An 18,633-nucleotide genomic window follows, 5' to 3' on the forward strand; every position below is an offset into this window, starting at 1 on the left:
AATGCATTGTCTCCAATTGAAGAAGCGGTTTTACATGCTTTTAGGTAGGTGGTTTATTGCTTTCTTGCTACGTACACTTTTCGTTTGCTCTTCGTTTCGTTTTCGGCACATCCCGTTCTGGGGGGGGGGCTAATCACAAGGAAAGCAGCACAAAAAGTAAGAAAGCGAGAATAAAGAACCATGAAACGGAACAGTAAATTTAACACCCAACCTTTGGCGTTTGTGCTTCTGTTGTTTATTGTGTGAAAGAAACGCTGTACATCCTATTGTCATCGGCCTGGAGTGAACTTGTAGTTAAGGGGTGCCCTCGGTATCCCTGGCCACCTCATGTTTGGTTCCGCCACCGGTCATCGAAGCGTCAGTAAGAAAACCACAATCTCAAACACACAGGAAGGAAGTTAACGTTTTGAAACACGTGTGTGCGTGTGTATGTATATTTGTAAAAACTATGTTTTCAAAGTACTTTTCAATAGTATAAAAAATGTGGCCAGCTGGTGGTGGTGTGGTGTGTGTGTTTTTTATTCACTTCTGCCCACTGGCAACTGGCCCACGACTAAACGAAACAAGTCACAAAACGACAACGTCACACGTTCGTAGAATGTAAAAGCAAGGAAAAATCTCTTTAATTGAGCTGAACACGTGGCTTCCGTTAACTTATTTACCAAAATAATGTATATCATATGTATGTAAGCTCTCTGTATGTCTGTCTCTCACTCTCTCTCGCTCTCTCTCACTAAATCGTTTCACTTCCGGACGTATCGGTTTCTACTTTCGCCTCAACTCTATGTACCTACTTAAGTACAATTATCTCACTCGCATCATTTTACACCTGGTACAAAAGTAAGCAAAAAAAAGACACATGATATATATATTAAGATAGGATCATATATGTGTATCGTAAAGATGACAGCCATAGGGTTTGATTGTTTGCTCCGCGTTGCTAATGCGTTGGCTTTTGTATGGGGAGTGCGATATGAAATCTTGCCTGCATCCTTCTGGTTGCAGCGTACTTATGTATTATCCACTGATAAAATGCACTTGGAAGTATCTTCGTTCCTTTTGCGGTCAAGTCTTTTGCTAACCTACTCCTACCGATTTAAATTCGATTTTCGTTACTCCCACCGATATTGGCCATTTGGATCGTCTTAAGAACCTCTCTGTCTTTTCGTTCGTCACACGTTTGCTTAATGCTTAATGGTCAGGAATTGGGGTCGCGTTGGCATTCAGAAAACTGTCCGACTGTTTCCAATACTGCGCGCCGGAAGGCTGTTGGTGCGTGTCGTTGGACTGTCTCGTGCCTGGAAAGAAACAGAGAGGAAGGAAAAATCATTAAAATACATGCTCATTTTCAGTTGCTCGGGAAGAGACATTCGAAAATGTGATCAAAACGCGGTTTGCGCGCGAATTTGATTTCGAAACTCTTTGTTCGAACATCTTCACACCATGTTTGAACCAACAACAACAACAAAAAAACCGCCGACCAAAGCTGGTGGTTGCTAAAAAGCATTTTCAAGCAATTCAAGCAAAAGTACTCCACCACAGTTTCATGCATTTTCCACAAATTCAACCAAATCAAGGTTAAAAAATGTAGATCTTATATTTGCTTCGAGCACACCTCGCCTGCTTGAACCTTGGTTTCGGTTCAGTCCACGGGCGCGTTTATGCACAGACGGGTTCGATACTAGCCCGCCTCAATCCAGCTGTCAGACGCTCAATACCTTCACAGAACGCGATTGAGCACGTTGTTCCGTTCCAGCTTCTGTCCGTGTCTGCTGTGTGTTTCCTTGGCCAAGTGTGTTTTGCACCGAGCGAAAGCTGTCCCACATTTTTCTGTTTCTGCCATATAACTGAAGCACTGCGCATCAAAATGTTTTGGGGTAAGTGAAATTAATGGATGCTTCGTGCATATTCCATGAAACCAATCGAATTGCACGGAAAAGGCTGTCGCTCTTGCCTGCCCTGCCGGCACTTCATTGAATGATGGCCGCCATGTGCGTGCGTGTGTGTGCGTGTTTCTGTGAAGCAGGCAGCTTTTGTGTTGCAGCGAGAACAGTTCGCCGCAAAAGCAACCCGCTTTTCGACCCACGCCGAAAGCACGTGGGGCGCGAACAATCATTTGCGACCTTACACTACAATGCGTTCTCCCTGCTTGCCCTCCTTCGCTATCCCTTTCCCCGCAGGTCTGATTTTGAAACCCGGCAAAAAATACTACAAAGAGTTGGAACAGGATTTCCATCTCACCCATGCGGCGCTCGATCTCACCGACAGCAGCGGCGATGTGCAGGTTATGCTGACGACCGAAAACATCACCTATCTGCTGTGCACGCTTAACAAAACGATTCCGCAGGCCGTGCTGGACCAGGAGTTTGCCATCGGGGACAAGATCAGCTTCGCCACCAAGGGCCAGGGTGTGGTGCATCTTACCGGCAACGTGCTCCCGGACGGTATGGAGGACGAGCTGGACGATGGTGAGGAGGAAGAGGAGGAGGAGATGGATGAGGAAGAGGGTGTGCCGGCCACGAATGGAAAGCCGCGTAGCGCGAAGCAGGTAGCGAAGGATAAGGTGGCCAAAAAGATTGCTTCGGGCGAAGTGTCGGACGATAGCGATGAGGACGATGCCACATTCACCGAGTCCATGCTGGAGGAAAGCATCATGAACGGAGAAGAGGACGACGACGACGATGACGATGATGAGGATGAGGATGGAGAAGAAGATGATGACGACGATGACGACGATGATGACGAAGACGACGAGGATGAAGATGATGAAGACGGCGACGAGGATGACGAAGAGGAAGAGGACGAACAGCCCAAAGCTAAGCAGGCCAAACTGACCAACGACGCCAAGTCCGCGCAAAATGGAAACGCCAAGCAGGCCGCCAAGGAAGCGGCTACCGGAGCTAAGCAGGAGCAGCAGAAAAAGGGTGCCGTTCGCACGCTCCAGGATGGGCTGATGGTGGAGGATCTGAAGGTCGGAAACGGACCGGAAGCCAAACCAGGCAAAAAGATTGCGGTGTACTACGAAGGCCGGCTGAAGTCGAACAACAAGGTGTTCGACAGCACCAGCAAGGGCCCGGGCCTGAAGTTTGCCCTCGGACGTGGCGAGGTAATCAAGGGCTGGGATCTGGGAGTGGCCGGAATGAAGGTGGGAGGCAAGCGACGGCTGGTCATCCCACACAAGCTGGCCTACGGTACGAAGGGTAGCCCGCCGGTCATTCCGCCCTGCAGTACGCTCGTGTTTGAGGTCGAGCTGAAGAAGGTTTTCTAAGTGCCGGTGAAGTAGCAGCGGGTTTATTTTTAAGCAAATATCCATAAATAATCTTGTAAAATCCATTATTTCTCCAATAAAAAAAATCACAACAAACGGGCAGCATTAAGCGTGTGCTGCTCGGTATGTAAACACAACAGTACATTGGTGTGAGTTTTTGCGATTGAATTCAACGTCATGATTGGACAAGGAAAATAAAATTTCAGCATCATAACCTCAATTCAGTCGAAGCCGGCACAGCAAGCGTATTAGCAACGGTCTGTTGCTGGCAGAACAAAACAGCATCCAAGTAAGCGTAGTGTTGGGTGAAAAACAGCACAGTGATTTTCAATGCCAGCTCGATTAGCGACACTCGAGAGTGCGCAACAAAAGTGAAGTTACGAACCGAGCAAAACCCACCAACATAAACTTCCGGCAAGTAAGGTAAGCGGATTGTGAGCCCTTTTAGTGTTCCGTATAGTATTCATGCACTGTGTGTTTATGCGCTCCAATCCTTAGTTATTGCAACAATCTTAAGCAAAACATAACCTAACATTAGTATCATATCCCACCTGTGAGTGCGCCAGCACGATGCTCAAGCACTGCACCCATTCTTCCGCCTTGTTACCGTCCTTCGGCTTGAGGATGAGCGTCTGATCGCCGGTAAAGATTTCGAACGCCTTCGGGATGTTGCGTGCGCCCCGGGACACCTTCACCGACCGGATCTGGTTCACGTCGATGCTTTCACCACCGGCCTGGGGGAAATGAGAAAAAAGCAAGCGATTTCCGTACAGTACAGTTTTCGTGGGCTTCTACGAGCACGGGAACACGTACCTCACTGACCGATCCCTTGCACGATAGGTGCGCACCGGACAGAGTAAAGTACCGCGTACGCCATCGCCGGAACAGTCGCCATTTGCCCTTCTTCTCCTTCAGCTGGCCTTCGATCACCGGCTGGTTGTTGCCGTGCAGAAACCCGATCGCCTTCTCCGGATGGTGACAAAGGAAGCAACCCCACTGGAACACTTCCAGATCTTCCGAGCTGCCACCGTTGGACGCGGCACTCGCATCACCGCCGGACGTAGAACCTACGCCGGAAGTGGTGCCGGACGCACCACCAACCGGCTGGCTTTCGCCGGTGGTTGTGCCTGCCGGGGAACTGCCCGGCCCGAGTGTCACCGGGCCCATTTCGAACACGTCAAAGAAACCGGCGTGGCGCAGTTCGTTCACGAGCGCTTCCTGCTCCTTGCCGTTCGGGAACGCGCTGGTCACTAGCGTGATGAACGTTCGATTTTCACACTTGAGCGTGTCCCAGCAGTGTTTGAGGCGGCTTACGCTCGGATCCCAGCTGCTGAGCGCGTTCTTGCCGGCCCGTGCCTGCAGATCGAGAAACATCAGATGGATCCAGGTGCGCGGGTTGCGCGTACGCATCGTAAACATGGTGCGCGAGTAGAGACAGTGGGGACCGCGCACCTGGCAGGCGAAGTGCAGCTTGGCCATCTTTTTCGCCCGCCGCTCCTCGATGATGCATTTGGCCGGCGGTGGAATACGGTGCGCTACCGCCTCCGTGTACGATTTGATCTTGTCCAGATGTTTCTCGCAGAAGTGTTGAATGGTGTCCCGCATCGGGTACGGCTCGAACACGCTCATGCGTGTCGTGGTGGAGGAAGCATTGAGGATCGTTACGCTGCGGTTATCATTGTTGCGGGGCCGGGTTGTTACGGTTGCGGGACCAGATACAATAACCTAAAACGGGAGAACAAACGGGAGAGGATGCTCAGCGTGTTCGATCGAGCAACGAATCCGATGCGCCTACCTGATTGCTTGGATCGTCGCTCGAATGAAGCGACAGCGTGGTGGTCAGCTGCGGCGACGTTTGCTGCGAATGGTTGTTGAACATGGTCGGCGACGCTGGGGACGCATGGTGCACCTGGATGCCGATCGATCCGGTGGATTGGTTCAGCCCGCCGAGCGAACTCTTCCCACCGAGTGCGCCGGTTGAGCCCATGAGCGTATTGCTCGGACCGTGCGAATATGGCCGGGGAGCACGGGTCGGAGACGTCGTCACGGTGACGCCACACGATGTTATCTTCGTCTGCGGTATGCCCCACTTGTTCTCGCCCGTGATCGTCACGTGCTGGCTAAGCGGGGGAGGAATCGAGTTCCCCAGCAAACCGCCTCCACTTCCACTGCTGGCCATCATTCCCTTGATAGCGACATTGCCACTCGAATGGTGGCTGTTGCTGTGCATGATAATGTTGTGCGCAGTGGAACCACCGTCCACCGTCGACGGGCCGCCGTTAGCGCCACCACCACCAACGGCTGTCGGTTTTTCCGGATCAATCGATACGCCAGTTCCGATGTCACCGTTGAATTGATTGATGAGTTGCGACGAACCGAGCCGCGATTTGTGCAGTCCGCCCATCGACCCGCCGGCGTTGTTAAGACGAGTCGTACTCTTGTTGCCACCACCACCACCAGAATGAAGCCGGCCGGTACTGCGCGAATCCCCGAGCTTCGGACGATTGCGGGTGTAGCTGGGAGGAAGGAAAACATACATCAGGACATTGACTTGACCAGGGAAAGGATCGTCCGGATGCCGTATGCTTACCCCGTGTGATGTGGCGTTGGAGAGACGACAGAAGATCCATTGACTACTGTCCCTGTGGTGGCGCTAGTTGACGTGGACGTACCACCACCACTGCTGGGCACACCGTTTGCCGCGTTCATGAAGTTGGTAAGCAGTGCCGGATGAATGGTCGAGCTGAGTGTCGTTCCGTTCGAGGTGTTGATGACGGTGGTCGACATCATCGTGCCGCCTGCTGCGTGCGTATGTCCGTTGCTTATAATGGCCACGTTCGGTGTTTTCGACACTATAGGCCGTCCATGGTCGAGTGTATGCTGCTGGTTGTAGCCAACGGAGCTGTTACCCAGCGTGGCAGCCCCCGTAGCGGTTGGCCCATTAGCGGAGCCTCCGTTTCCGTGAACACTGCTAGCGTACGCGGGACTCGCCGTTGTCCCGAGAGCTGCAGGCGTGGGAAGCGTAGCGGACGAGTTTAGATTCACGATCGTCACACCCCCGGACGCAGTCTGCTTGATCTGACTGTTGTTGCTTAGCTGCCGCTGCCGTACGACCGAGGTAACCTTGTCGGTAAACAGAACCGGATACTTCGTGCACAGCTTCGTAGCCTCGTTGAGCAGAATTGTCTGCAGCGGCCGATCGGCACGCGGCAAATGCTCCAGCACAAAGTCCAGCGCCACCTGCGCGCGGTCCTTCCCGCACCGTCCGATCGCGGAGAGGATTTGTGCTGCGAAACCCACCGTCTGCGGAACGGTGTGAGCGATCAGCTTGAACGCTTCCGTATATTCGGCCAGTTTAATCGGTTTCGATTCGGCTAGCTTGAGCAGCACCAGTAGTGCTGCTGCCGATAACGGAGGACGAGTCGTGGCCAGCTCTAGCAGACAGGGAATGCTTTCAGTCAGACAGGAAGGTTTCAGTTTGGCGATCGTGACGAGCAGCTGCAGAATGACCAGTTGCTCCTGCAGCTCGCACCGTGGCACGATTTCCACAAACTTTGGCCCAGCATCGTTGATGGGGTCGGGTGTTGCTTCGTAGATTTGGGACAGCACGTGGCACAGGCCGTAGTTGCCACCGAGCAGCGATTCCAGGATGACGTGCACGTGTGGCGACAGAAGGTACGAGTACTCGATGGCGGCCGATGAGAGGTAGCTGGCGAGGTTACGGGACAGCTCCAGGTTTCCCTGGTTGAGAAACTTGACCGCCACCGGTAAGGTAACCTCCATCACGACCTGCTTGTTGTAGTTCTGCCGGGAGAAAAAGAGATCCATAGAGCGTTGTGTCATTTGGTGGGGGTTATCGTGTCGACTGCCAGGCGGAGAATAGGCCGTACCAGGAAGATGCTGGAAATGATGTCGGACGATATTTTCGCGTGTGGCGGATCCACATCCTTCCCCGTCGGTTGCAGATTATAGCGAAGGCATGTCTCCAGCAGGCTGACCAGCCCGGCACAGTGCTTTTCGATCGTGTGCGTCTTCTTGATGCAGGACGTTACCCGGTTGATGCAGATTTCGATTACCGACTGGTCGTTGCTGTTGTGCAGATAGTCCTCGTGAGAGATGATGGATGAGATCTCTTCCAGCTGTCGGATAGCAGGGAGGGAAATCAGTTTTTATTTCGGAATCAGAAGAATCCGGGTGCGCTTTCAACACTTACCACGTCGGTCAGATCGTTCACAATCTCGTAGTCGGCGATGGAAAACAGTTCACCGGCCCGGGACAGATCCCGCTTGGACAGGACGGTTGTAAATAGGTCGTGCATGTTTGTTTGCTCCCGTTTTGCTCCCTTTGCCTTTGCGTCGCCTTATGTGGTAGGGTAAGGTCCCCGCGTTTTGTTTCAATTGCAGCACTCTCTCTCACAAGGAAGGAGTCCGGTGGTACGGCATCCCGATTCGGTTGCCACACGACACGGGGCGTCTTTTATTGCGGATGTTTGTACATGTTCTTCTATCACACGTTACCTCTCACCTTGGTTTAGATTTTGCACTGACCACTGCTAGGAAGGAAGTAAGAATATGAAAACGAGGCAGATAAGGAAGGGGGAAGCAACGGTGGTTTTGTGCTTCCGTCGCTCAAAAGCTTGACGGGTTTTCACACAAAGAAAACTCATTAGCCGTTGAAAGGCAAAAGAAAAAAGGGCGAAAGGATGCGCTTCAAATGGCTTTGCTTTCATTCGATCGATGCAATTTTGTATGCAGTTTTCTTAAGCTGCCATTATGCTTGCTGCTCATCAGAGGGTTATTATTGCCAAGAGATCTGAAAATGAAGAAAACAAAACAATACTTAATAGGATGTACACTTGAGCTAAAGTATTAAAATAACTTTTTCCTCTACATTAGAATCGATGATTGTCGGCTAGGCACAAAGGTTAAAGGAACGAAGAAAACGAGGGCGGCCTGAATGCCTCTTTGTACTCATTCTACTACGTATAGTTTAATCGGTTCGTAAGAATACCTTAATCATAATTGTGATTACATTAAAGCGGACGATTATGTCAGTAAAATTAAAGCAAAAATTTTTAGAGTTCTTGGTTATGGTCGGAAGCCAGCTCTCTCTACCAACAGTTATGCAACACCGTCACGAGTTCATCGACACCCATTTTTCTGGAAGGCTTGGGGCTCCGTACACTGGAAACGCTAATAAGATCACTCTCGTTTCGCTTGCGGCTCCCGCAGACGAGAAGCATCTTAATACTTTCAACACCGGCATCAGTGAAGCTTCGGGCATTGGTACGGGAACCCGGGAACCGATATAATTGTTTGCCGATGATGAGTAACCGATTGCATCATCATTATAAATAACTACGCCCTGGAATAGCGCAAGAAGTGTGGTGTGTAGCGCATCTCTTGTTTGATCGAATGCCACGAAGGAAGGGCGCTGGAACAGCTGGGGAAGCTGGTGGATCCCTATACAATCAGATGAGTTCTTTGCTTACCGGCCGCAAGTGCTGTAGGAAGTACCTAGCGCCCGGAGAGGTTTTCCTAACCATTGGATAGTAAAGCAGTACTTATTCCTGAGTTTGTGCGATTTTATTTATGCTTCATCTTGCAGGATGCCTCCAACACATAGTAGGCCGCATGTCGGATCGGTGCCGGCTCAAGCGACGCAGCATCCTTTCACGTTTTCTGTTAGCTCTATCATGGATGACGTTAAACAGTCGGACTGCGTCTTACCGGTACTGGCGTACAGACGACCCCCCACGAACCGCGCCCTAAACGTCGCCAAGTTGGCACATCTAATCGGGTTCCATTCGACCGACATGCGCGTACTGTTGAACCGTTGAAACAGCGGTGGGACTGCGGTCAGCTTATTGTTCAAGAACGAAACAAGGTGCATCGACGGGAAGTTGCAGCCGGTAAAGTTTACCGACGCAATCTGATTGTTCTCGAACGTCAGCAGATCGAGCAGGGGCAGCGTGACGGGGGACGAGGTGCGAATGGACTCGATATTGTTTTCATTCACAAAGATGGCGGACAGATTTTCAAACCGTCTAAACACACTCATGTCCAGCTGGGTGAGATTGTTTCGATCGATGCCGAAGTAGCGCAGTTGAGGCATCCGTCCCAAAACTGTGGGAATTTGCGTGAGCTCATTATCGTCCAAGTAGAACGATCTCAGCGACGGAAGGGTAAGGTTGCGTAAGTCGATCGACGAAATTTTGTTAAACGTAATGGATAGTCGTAGCAGTGACTCGTACGTTGCCGGTGAGGTCGCTTCCACGCGCAAGATACGGTTTCCCCGCACGTCCAACCTTTCCAGGTCTGGCATATGGACAAAGGCGGCCATGTCCAGACGTTCCAGCTGGTTCGCGGCTAGATCGAGGTGCGCCACGATTAGTCTCTGTTTCGGTGGCGAGGTAAAAGGAAATATCTGCCGTATTTGATGCCGCGACAGGGATATTATGGAGAGGTTCGGATTGTTCGCAAACACATCCATGCGAAGTGCTGTCAGGGCGCAGTTTTGGATGTTCAGGTTCTCTAGTGCAATCATCTGCGCGAGTGTCGGTGGCACTCGATCTAGCATGCAGGTCTCCACGGATAGTTGTTTCAGGTGTCGATTCGTCCCTGCGACCAGCGAACGTAAGCTGCCCGCATTGTAAATATCGATATCGGAGAGCGTGTTACCTTCGGGAATCTGGAATACAGGCTCGCGATAAACTAGGTACGTAATCTGATCAGTGAAGCCGGCAATGCGCTGTAGAAACGGACCCGAGCCACTGCTACTGACAATCAGCTTGTCGATGGTTAATACCATCCAGAACGCCTCGACATCGCTGTCGATGGTTCTACGTAGCTTGGCGGCGCCGTCCGAGGTCATGTTGATTACACCGACGCTGCACGTGAACGACTGCGGGTCCAGACATTGGGCCAGGCAGGGGCGCAGTCCAATGTGGGTCAGAATCGCCAGGACCAACAGTGCTGCTGGATGGATGGATGGATGGAAAATGATAAGGATGGCTCAAATTACTAGTGCCGCCGGAGCTGGGATATCACCACCACAGTTAGGGTATTTGAATGCTTACCATACAAAACAGCCATTACTGGAATGCTTCCAAAGGCAACCACTGTTTATAACACTCGTGCCACTACTGTTGGAAAACGTGCTCCAATCCAACTATTTACGCCTAACCTGACTATGGAGCTACAATGCAATACTAAATGTCATTATAATTTTATCTAGCGGCAAATTTCCCGACCGTACAGATAAGTCATTAAGACACTCTACGAGCTTATAATACAATTTGCAAACGTGCGCAGCATTCTCTCTCTCTCTCTCTCTCTCTCTCTCTCTCTCTCTCTCTCTCTCTCTATCTTTTGCAAAACAAGCTCCGTTGGTCTGCTAATGAAGTGCAATTTATATGAAATTATCGGTCTAGTACATTCGGGTGCTTTAACCCCGTTGTTTGAACCAAGTGCAATGTCATAAGTCAAATTTCCTCGCATGCTTTCGGGAGATTCTCAACAAATATGAATTATGTTTGCTAGTTCCGATTTTGAATGTATGCAATCGATCGCCAAATTACTTACAAACAAACGACTTCAGCCACCACAGCACACCTTAATTTGTTCATCCAATAAAAACGAAGATGTCGTATCACATGGTAGTGAGAGAGATCTCTGATCCTTCCTAAGACGGGAACTCTGCAGCTCGTTCCTGTAAGGCAGCAGAGTGTCGCAGCCGAGCGGGTTCCCGTCCATCGATAGCCGCATTTTTGGGTATCGTTTAACGGCCGGAGGGATCATCGTGAGACGATTGTTGGCCAGATTCACTGAAGTAATGTTTGGCATGTCACACCCGGTGATGTTGAATGAGGTGATCCTGTTGCCGCTGAAATTCAACCAAACGATAGGTAGCGTTACGCGAGCTGAGGTACGCACCGTGATGATTTGGTTGGATACAGCGTATAGCTGGGTCAGTGTTCGGTACGAGCGGAAGTTGCTCAAATCCATCTGTGTCAGATTGTTGTGATTGAGTGACAGATGTTGAAGTGCCGGCAGCGTTTTGGGAAGCACTGGCAGCTGCCTGAACGCGTTGCGTCCAAGCGATAGTGTGGCGAGGTTTGGAAGCGTTAGATTTCTCAGATCGAGTGATGCTAGCTTGTTGTGAGTGACGTCGAGTGTGGACAGCTTGCCGATGGTGACCGGTACCGACGCTTGCAGGTGTGTTAAGCGATTTTCCCAAATGTAAAGTAGCTCGAGGCTTGCCATCGATGCAAATACGCTCATGTCTAAGTGTTCCAGCTGGTTGCCCATAAGCTCCAAGTTTACGATGCTCAGCGTCGTACCCGGCCGGCCGGTGATTGGGAATATTTGCTGTATCCGATTGTACGACAGCTCGAGGGTGGTTAGATTCTGGTTTCCTATCAACATATCGAGCCGTAGTGCGGACAGCATACCACTCTTTATGACGAGCGTTTGCAAGCGTGTCATTTTGGGCAAAGTCGGCGGCAAACGATCCAACGCGGACTGTTCAATTCGAAGGCTTGCTAGGCGTGTGTTCGGTCCGGCTATGAACGCACGCAGATTGGATGCACGCATGAAATAGATGTCTTGGATAATGGTTTCCGCCGGTACGAGGAAAGTAGGTTCCCGGTAGAAAGCATACGTGATGGAATCGAACAAGTTGCCAATCGTCGCCAGGAACGGTCCCGATGGACTGATGGCTACCATCAGCTTCTGAACGTAGACGACCGTTTCAGTTTCAGCTAGCTGCGTCAGCTTCAGCCTTCCGTCCGTGGTCATGTTGATCACACCGGCATCGCAGACGTAAAAGGTACGGCTGATGCATTGTCCGTTGCATAGGTGCAGCTTCATTTGGCACCAGATAGACAGAATCCACCAACAGAATGCTAACGAAAAGAGTGGAAGTTTTCGTATCATCGCAAATGCGCACTGCGTCGGCAACTCACCCTGGAACTGTTTTCTTCCACGAGCGATGATCATTTCGAAACTGGACACAGCAGCAGGTACCGGCACCCGCTCACTTACTACAGTTGCTGCGATATATACGATATCTATTTAAGCAACTTTATGTGACCAACATCAGCATGAAATTACCTAGTAATTGAATGGGTAAAGTAATAACCCATAAATCGTCACAAACCGGACTTAATTGTCCGAAGTACCGAAATACATTCGAATCGTATCCATCGATAGTTTTTTTTGTTTCTATCGAAAAGGGGGATATATTGCTGTTAAAAAACGCTTTGGCTCGCCTATTTTATAACCATCGAGTTATCAAACTTCTGACTCCATGTTACGGTATCTGAATGTCTTAATACTCTCGAAACCTGATTGTAGAATATGGCGGAGTTGTCCGACATCACCATCGTGCCAGATACAGCCTACCTTGAACAACTGCTTATTATCACTTCCCATACTCACTCACTTTAGGCTATCAATATCTTATCCTTGGCCTGCGACAGGAGCTCGATGACCCATGCAAAGTTGACTTCATCCCGGTTTGCGTTCAACCGACGCAGCATACCTTTATTTTTTCGCTAATAGGAAACGAAGATGGCGTATTGCATGTCCATGAAATCGATTTCGAATCTTTTAGCAACCGTCCACTCTGAAGCGTATCCTTGTAGGGCAGCAGTGCGTCACACCTGAGCGGATTCTCATCCATCGTCAGTTGCACCTTTGGATAGCGGTCAAACACAGGCGGCACTGCCGTAAGACGATTGTATGCCAGATTCAGTACCGTTATGTTTGGCATATCACACCCCGTGAAGTTGATCGACTGGATCTTGTTTCGTTCTAGTCGCAACAGATGAGCCGGCAGTTTGACGGGAGATGAAGTAAGTACCGTGGTGATTTGATTGGACGACAGGTAAATGTTTTTCAGCTGCCGGTACGGTCGGAAATAGCTTAAGTCCACACGGGTCAGATTGTTTTCACTGAGTGCAATGTAATCAAATTGGGGCAATGCTTTCGGTAACAGTGGCATCCGGTACATAGCATTGCCGGTGACCGAAAGCATGGAGAAATTCGGAAGCGTTGCATTCCGCAGGTCAATCGATACGAGCAGATTATCCAAAAGATAGATGGATCTCAGTTGCGGCAGAATGAGCGGTGTCGATAGCTCCAGATGAGTCAAACGGTTGTGCATAAGCTGGAGACTTTCGAGCTGGGACATCGATGCAAATATGCTCATATCTAGATGGTCCAATTGATTGGCGGTAAGGATCAGCTTTTTGAGGCTGATCGTCTTGCCCGAGCGCTTACTGACTGGAAATATTTGCCGTATTTGATTGTAGGACAAATCCAGGGAGATTAGATTTTGGTTTTCTACCAGCACATCTAGTCGAAGCCCGGCCAGCATGCACATTGTAATGGAAAGCAATTTGATGCCCACCATTTTGGGCAACGTCTGCGGCAAACGATTCAACGTACATTGCTGAATGCTTAGCGTATCCAGGTGTGTGTTCGGTCCGGCGACAATCGCGTTAAGACCTTCGGCGCTCATGATCACAATTTCCTCGATCGTGTTACCCTCCGGGATGTGGAAGGTGGGCTCGCGATAGCTTACATACATGACCCTATCAAAGAGGTGGGTTATTCGTTGCAGAAACTGTCCCGAAGGACTGATGGGTACGATCAGTTTCTGGACATGGACCCCTGTGTCCTTTTCGACGATCCTCAGCAGTTTCTTCCATCCCGCATCCGAGGTCATGTTGATGGTGCCGGTCTCACACGCCTGGTAGTAACGACTGATGCAATCCTCTTCGCAGCCGTGCATCTCCAGTTGGTAGCAGCAAATGAGTACTATCCAGAAAGCTGTTAACAAAGCATTGCCGTTAACAAAGCTGTCGTTTAGAACGGTTACGAGGTGTAGTTCTTACCGCGAGCGATAGTCATGCTTCAATGCTGATATTCGTAAGCTTTATAGCACGCACGTAAGCTAATGGAAGAAGCAGATAGCTTGTAGATCTGTTTAACTAAGTGAATGTTTTCACCGCTTCCATTAAAATGCTGTTACACGTTAAATTACATTATAATGTGCACAAACCAACGATGACAATGTTCTGGAGAACGATTTGTACCTGGTGGGATCAAATGTATCGCGGGACGTGGCGAATTATCATGTTTCAATTTAAATACCTCCTTTGGTTTGAGTTGCTGGGGCCAATCCCCATCGCACTTCATTCTGTTTACAGCCGCTCGATGGATGTGCAGAAGTCTCTCCAGTAAGTTCCAACCTGCGCGTGGCTCTAGCCGTTGCAGTATCAGGACCGCTTCCGATCGCTTTCTAGTTTGCTGGTGATCTTTTTCAGCTCAACCGCACTGTCTATACGCTTCTTGCAATGCAGGAAAAACGTTCATGCAGTGCCGCTAGCTAGCAAGGTGTGTGGATCGGGCTCGAACTTAGTGATTCAGGCGACTGCTAACGGTTACACGACACCTAGCTACGACCAGATCAGCTTCACGATACCCGACAACAGCTCGTACGAAATGTATGTGCTCCACAAGGCTCCCCAGCTGCGGTACGTCTTCATTGAGCACAATGTAAAGGTGAATCTGATCCACATCGAAAAATGTGCCTTGGTCAGTGTACCTAGAACGATCCGCAATGCGCCGCGTCTGCTGTGTTTGATTATAAGGTCCTGCCGCATAAAGCATCTAGATCTGAACGATTTGGTACAGCTGCCGGCGTTGCGTGATCTCGACCTAAACCACAACCAGATAGTGTCGATAGTGGAGCTTCCTGCCGGTGTGGTACTTCCTATTAATAGGCTTTATCTTACTCACAACAAAATACGTCACGTGGACCGGAATGTTTTGCACGCACTAAAAGAGCTCCACTGTCTGGTGCTGGACAACAACCGGATAGAGGAGTTCCCCCCGGACCTAGCATTGCCCGTGGTGGAAGAGCTGTCCATACGTCACAACAAGCTCGCAACGCTTAACTGCACCAGCTGGCAGATGCCTTATATGAGGTATCTCTTCTGCAACAACAACCGCCTTACGTCGGTTCCGATCGAATGGCAAACGATGTGGCGGATGGACATGCTAGATCTCTCGTTCAATCGGCTGCACAGCTTCCGCATGGACGATATCTACCTCACCCAGCTGCGGGATCTGAATCTGGCCGCTAACGAACTGGCGAGTGTAACCACCGCCCAGAGACATTTGCGCGTTCCACTCGAGCGACTGCAGCTAGCCCACAACCGGCTCACCGTGCTGGACATTTCCCGCTGGGGTATGCCAAACTTGTGGGAGTTGGATGTGGATCACAATCAGCTGACGGAGCTGGGCGATGCTTTCATGCGATTCCCCGCCATGGACCAAATGATGATTCTGCGCTATAACAATTGGTCTTGCGCCTGGTTAAAACGTGTCCATCCGGATGATTTGGTGCGCAGAAATTATGGTTGTTTGGCAACGAACCAGAGTTGTCCCGAGGGAAGACTAATGGTGCAGGAGAATGCTTGGATCTGCTGTTGGTGAGGTAGCAACCGATCAGTCGGTCGATTAAAAAGAGTAACTGGAAGCGATCTTGACTGCACTATCTCGCTGACAGAGAGCTCAGATATTCATAGCTAGTTATTATTTGGAAATATATCGTTTCGACTGTCTAGCATCGGGGGGGGAGGAGTAAGTAATGCCTATAAGTTCGAGGCTAGATAAAGACCCTCCCGAGGTTGTGTATGTCATACTATCCACGCAAAGAACCAAATTTATGTCTAGCAAGTACGGATAGCTATCAACTTCGCTTCATTTCTTCTATTACTCTGCAGTCCGTTAGAAAACTCTTTCCCGGCACAGCCCACCGGTGCTGATCAATATTCTTCTCGTTCAAATCCGGTTTTCGTAATGCATATTTATGTACCGCACCGAACAGAACCTCCCACGAGCGAAACCACACCGTCTTCTGTTCCATCCGGGGAAACGATGCTTCGGGGTTTTCTTTAAGACTTCAGTTTCGATGAAAACGATCGGAAACGGAATCTCTTCCCTGCCGAATAGTTCTACATACGCGTTCTTTGAAGCTTCCCGTTTGAAGTGATGTCCAGAACCAACGGCAACTACATAACGGAAGCCACACAAAATCCGGTCCATCTTCCCCCACCTCAATGTCTAGCTTTCTTTCATTCGCGTGGCAAAAAAGGCAACGACGGACGCAAGAAAAACAAGTTCCACACACAAGAGGAAACCGAGCAAATGGCACCGGAGATGAAGCGGTGTTGGCGGGATTTGGAGGTTTGTTGTGACCCACATTCGGAGACTTTGGTGACTGTGAATGTAGAGGGCAAAAGTGGGCAATACACACATCGATTTTAACTCAATGTGCTCGTTTTTTTCTGTACAAGAGAAGCCAAATCGTTAACATTCGTTCTAATGCCAATGAAGACTGTCCTAAGCCTAATGGTTGATCACTCGTAAGGTGTGGTGGCTTTTCGACATACGCACGATCGTTTTCAAACCTCCTACCTCCCGCGGTGGCTAGTATGCATGTGCAGAGCCCAACCGCATTCCAACAAGTGGCCGCCCTAACCAGTTCGATCAGGTCAACGCAGCGACTTTGCAGATCAAGTTGCAGCCGATAGTGTTACAAGTGGTAGTTGGCCCATACTTCGAAGGCTCCAAAGAACTCAACCCCTTACCGAAATCGAATAGCAAAATCAATCATTACTCACCCTTTTGTGTAGCGGCTATTCTGTGATGCGTGACCAGCAAGCATGAAGAAGTAGGCACAACGGGCAGTCACAATGCTCCAAACAGAACAACACTGCACAATGTGTGTGTTTGTGTGTGAAAAGCACAATATTTGTAAACACGACGAACGTTTTCACCTTTGCGCACCACTTCTTTTTAACCTCTGGTATGCTGCACAAAAAGCCCACCCTCCCTTCCGCCCACCGCAACCGCCTCCCGCACCCCAACCGAACCACTTTAGCCGTCCACTCGCGATGGACACATCATCATCAACAGGCGCGGACAGGGAAGAAAACAACCCGAGTGCTGCGCCTCTTCCTAGCGGCGTGAATATAAATAAGCACTTTACACACGCACCCTCTCACTCACTCACGCACGCACGCACGCACGCACCGTTTGCTTGTTTTTTCTCCACCAACACCGATCTTGATCTTCTTTCTCACATATCTCACCCTCGGAATATCACTTCACGACTTTCTTCTTTCACGCGTCGGTCACCACCCAACCCAACAACCACCGCCGCACACCCCAACGGTGTACAGGTTGTACGAAATGCACGACGACCAGCGACCAGCCCCGTTTGCTGTTTGCTCTGGGAGCGCTGTCTTCAGCTGGACAGGATTACACACACTGCTTTGTCACCATCACACCTGTGGCCGTGCTTTTCACCTAATTCTGGCACGGGATTGAACCCGATCTCGGTTTTGTTGTGAGGTGATCTCAGGAAGATATGTTTCCTCCACTCGCGACCGTGCGAGAGTGTGTGCGTGTGGTTGGTGTGTTGCAAAAAAGGGGTGACAGCACAGTGACCTACACGATGATGGCAGCTTTATTTACACTCCCCTGTCTCCGTGTTAGAGCAATTTGAAGCAAATCAGAGCCTTTGCGTACTCGCAAAGGAAACTATAATTAATGAAAATATTGGACTTACTTGCCGCTAAGCTTAAGCTACTTTAAGAAACACAAAACAGCAAGAGAAACATAGCAAGCACATCGATTTTCACTGACAGCACTGGTGTGTTGCTGTGTAGCTTACTGTATTCAACCCCTTTTTCAAACTACCCCCCAAGTAACATTTTCGTTCGCGTTCATACGCGCACCTGTCAAACCGTTACTGGGTGGGTTAGGCTGTGTTCTAGCCAAAACCGGTGTTCTGTAATTCCGTTGTAATGTGTAACTTTAATTTGTTCGTACAGTTTGAATAGAGTTCACTCATTTGTGTTGTTAATAATTTTTAATTAAATTTTCTCGCATGAAAATAAATAGATTCGGGTTGATATAAATGCTGTGACATATACGATCACTGCATATCATTAACATATTCTTGACAACACCCTGTCCCAACCTTCTTGTTCCTCATGACGAATCTGATATGTGGTGTGAAAATGTTTTGTAGGCCAGCCAGTGTGTTAAGCAAAGAACAAAATTTGCTGCACAAGTCTCTTGATACCACTTGCAGTCGAACATCACTGACGGGGCAGGCACGCCATTAGGACTACGTCATCAGTTCATCTCATTTTGAGTCCATCTGCACGCCCCAAGAAGATTTACCGATTGAATAGTATGGTGCCATTCTCATTACATGACTTGCCGCGCATCAGAGTCTGTTGGGTGATCATCGTACATAGCACGCCATTAAAGCCGTAGATC

General features: G+C 49.7%; 5 protein-coding genes across 15 annotated transcripts; 2 read left to right on the forward strand and 3 right to left on the reverse strand.

The window, feature by feature from the left end:
- Nucleotides 1-24: 24 nt before the first annotated feature.
- Nucleotides 25-17,754, reverse strand: LOC118512979 (protein melted). Of its 10 annotated transcripts, none has more exons than XM_036058224.1 (8): nucleotides 17,436-17,754; nucleotides 7,482-7,817; nucleotides 7,159-7,407; nucleotides 5,859-7,072; nucleotides 5,064-5,784; nucleotides 4,082-4,993; nucleotides 3,820-4,002; nucleotides 25-1,298 (listed from the first exon to the last, which is right to left on the reverse strand). In XM_036058224.1, the coding sequence occupies exons 2-8, from the start codon at nucleotides 7,584-7,586 to the stop codon at nucleotides 1,224-1,226; spliced, it is 3,459 nt and encodes a 1,152-aa protein (XP_035914117.1). In that variant the 5' UTR covers nucleotides 7,587-7,817; nucleotides 17,436-17,754; the 3' UTR covers nucleotides 25-1,223. The 10 variants fall into 10 exon arrangements, with proteins under 10 accessions (XP_035914117.1, XP_035914118.1, XP_035914121.1 ...); XM_036058225.1 differs by having other exon boundaries at nucleotides 7,482-7,820; XM_036058228.1 differs by having other exon boundaries at nucleotides 17,427-17,754.
- Nucleotides 1,691-3,410, forward strand: LOC118512989 (46 kDa FK506-binding nuclear protein). The gene is made up of 2 exons (XM_036058244.1): nucleotides 1,691-1,877; nucleotides 2,181-3,410. The coding sequence occupies exons 1-2, from the start codon at nucleotides 1,868-1,870 to the stop codon at nucleotides 3,266-3,268; spliced, it is 1,098 nt and encodes a 365-aa protein (XP_035914137.1). The 5' UTR covers nucleotides 1,691-1,867; the 3' UTR covers nucleotides 3,269-3,410.
- Nucleotides 8,832-10,604, reverse strand: LOC118512987 (leucine-rich repeat-containing protein let-4-like). Of its 2 annotated transcripts, none has more exons than XM_036058242.1 (2): nucleotides 10,347-10,604; nucleotides 8,832-10,242 (listed from the first exon to the last, which is right to left on the reverse strand). In XM_036058242.1, exons 1-2 carry the CDS (start codon nucleotides 10,360-10,362, stop codon nucleotides 8,921-8,923), a joined length of 1,338 nt encoding a protein of 445 aa, XP_035914135.1. In that variant the 5' UTR covers nucleotides 10,363-10,604; the 3' UTR covers nucleotides 8,832-8,920. The 2 variants fall into 2 exon arrangements, with proteins under 2 accessions (XP_035914135.1, XP_035914134.1); XM_036058241.1 differs by having other exon boundaries at nucleotides 8,832-10,245; nucleotides 10,347-10,603.
- Nucleotides 10,818-12,298, reverse strand: LOC118512986 (toll-like receptor 6). Its single transcript, XM_036058240.1, has 2 exons — nucleotides 12,234-12,298; nucleotides 10,818-12,173 (listed from the first exon to the last, which is right to left on the reverse strand). The coding sequence occupies exons 1-2, from the start codon at nucleotides 12,265-12,267 to the stop codon at nucleotides 10,864-10,866; spliced, it is 1,344 nt and encodes a 447-aa protein (XP_035914133.1). The 5' UTR covers nucleotides 12,268-12,298; the 3' UTR covers nucleotides 10,818-10,863.
- On the forward strand, nucleotides 14,755-15,787 carry LOC118512991 (malignant fibrous histiocytoma-amplified sequence 1 homolog). The gene has a single exon (XM_036058247.1). It carries the CDS (start codon nucleotides 14,779-14,781, stop codon nucleotides 15,772-15,774), a length of 996 nt encoding a protein of 331 aa, XP_035914140.1. The 5' UTR covers nucleotides 14,755-14,778; the 3' UTR covers nucleotides 15,775-15,787.
- Nucleotides 17,755-18,633: the final 879 nt, after the last annotated feature.

Source organism: Anopheles stephensi, chromosome 3 (genome assembly GCF_013141755.1).
Source record: "Anopheles stephensi strain Indian chromosome 3, UCI_ANSTEP_V1.0, whole genome shotgun sequence".
Lineage (NCBI taxonomy): Eukaryota > Metazoa > Arthropoda > Insecta > Diptera > Culicidae > Anopheles > Anopheles stephensi.

What these genes read in the sequence shown, in the direction of transcription:
- LOC118512979 (XM_036058224.1), bottom strand. Translation starts at nt 7,586, where the DNA reads ATGCACGACCTATTTACAACCGTCCTGTCCAAGCGGGATCTGTCCCGG. An exon ending in GCGACGATCCAAGCAATCAG is followed by an intron (nt 4,994 to 5,063) that starts GTAGGCGCATCG and finishes CTCCCGTTTTAG; the next exon opens with GTTATTGTATCTGGTCCCGC. An exon ending in TCGTGCTGGCGCACTCACAG is followed by an intron (nt 1,299 to 3,819) that starts GTGGGATATGAT and finishes GTTTCTTTCCAG; the next exon opens with GCACGAGACAGTCCAACGAC.
- LOC118512991 (XM_036058247.1), top strand. Translation starts at nt 14,779, where the DNA reads ATGTATGTGCTCCACAAGGCTCCCCAGCTGCGGTACGTCTTCATTGAG.
- LOC118512986 (XM_036058240.1), bottom strand. Translation starts at nt 12,267, where the DNA reads ATGATCATCGCTCGTGGAAGAAAACAGTTCCAGG. An exon ending in TGGAAGAAAACAGTTCCAGG is followed by an intron (nt 12,174 to 12,233) that starts GTGAGTTGCCGA and finishes TCTTTTCGTTAG; the next exon opens with CATTCTGTTGGTGGATTCTG.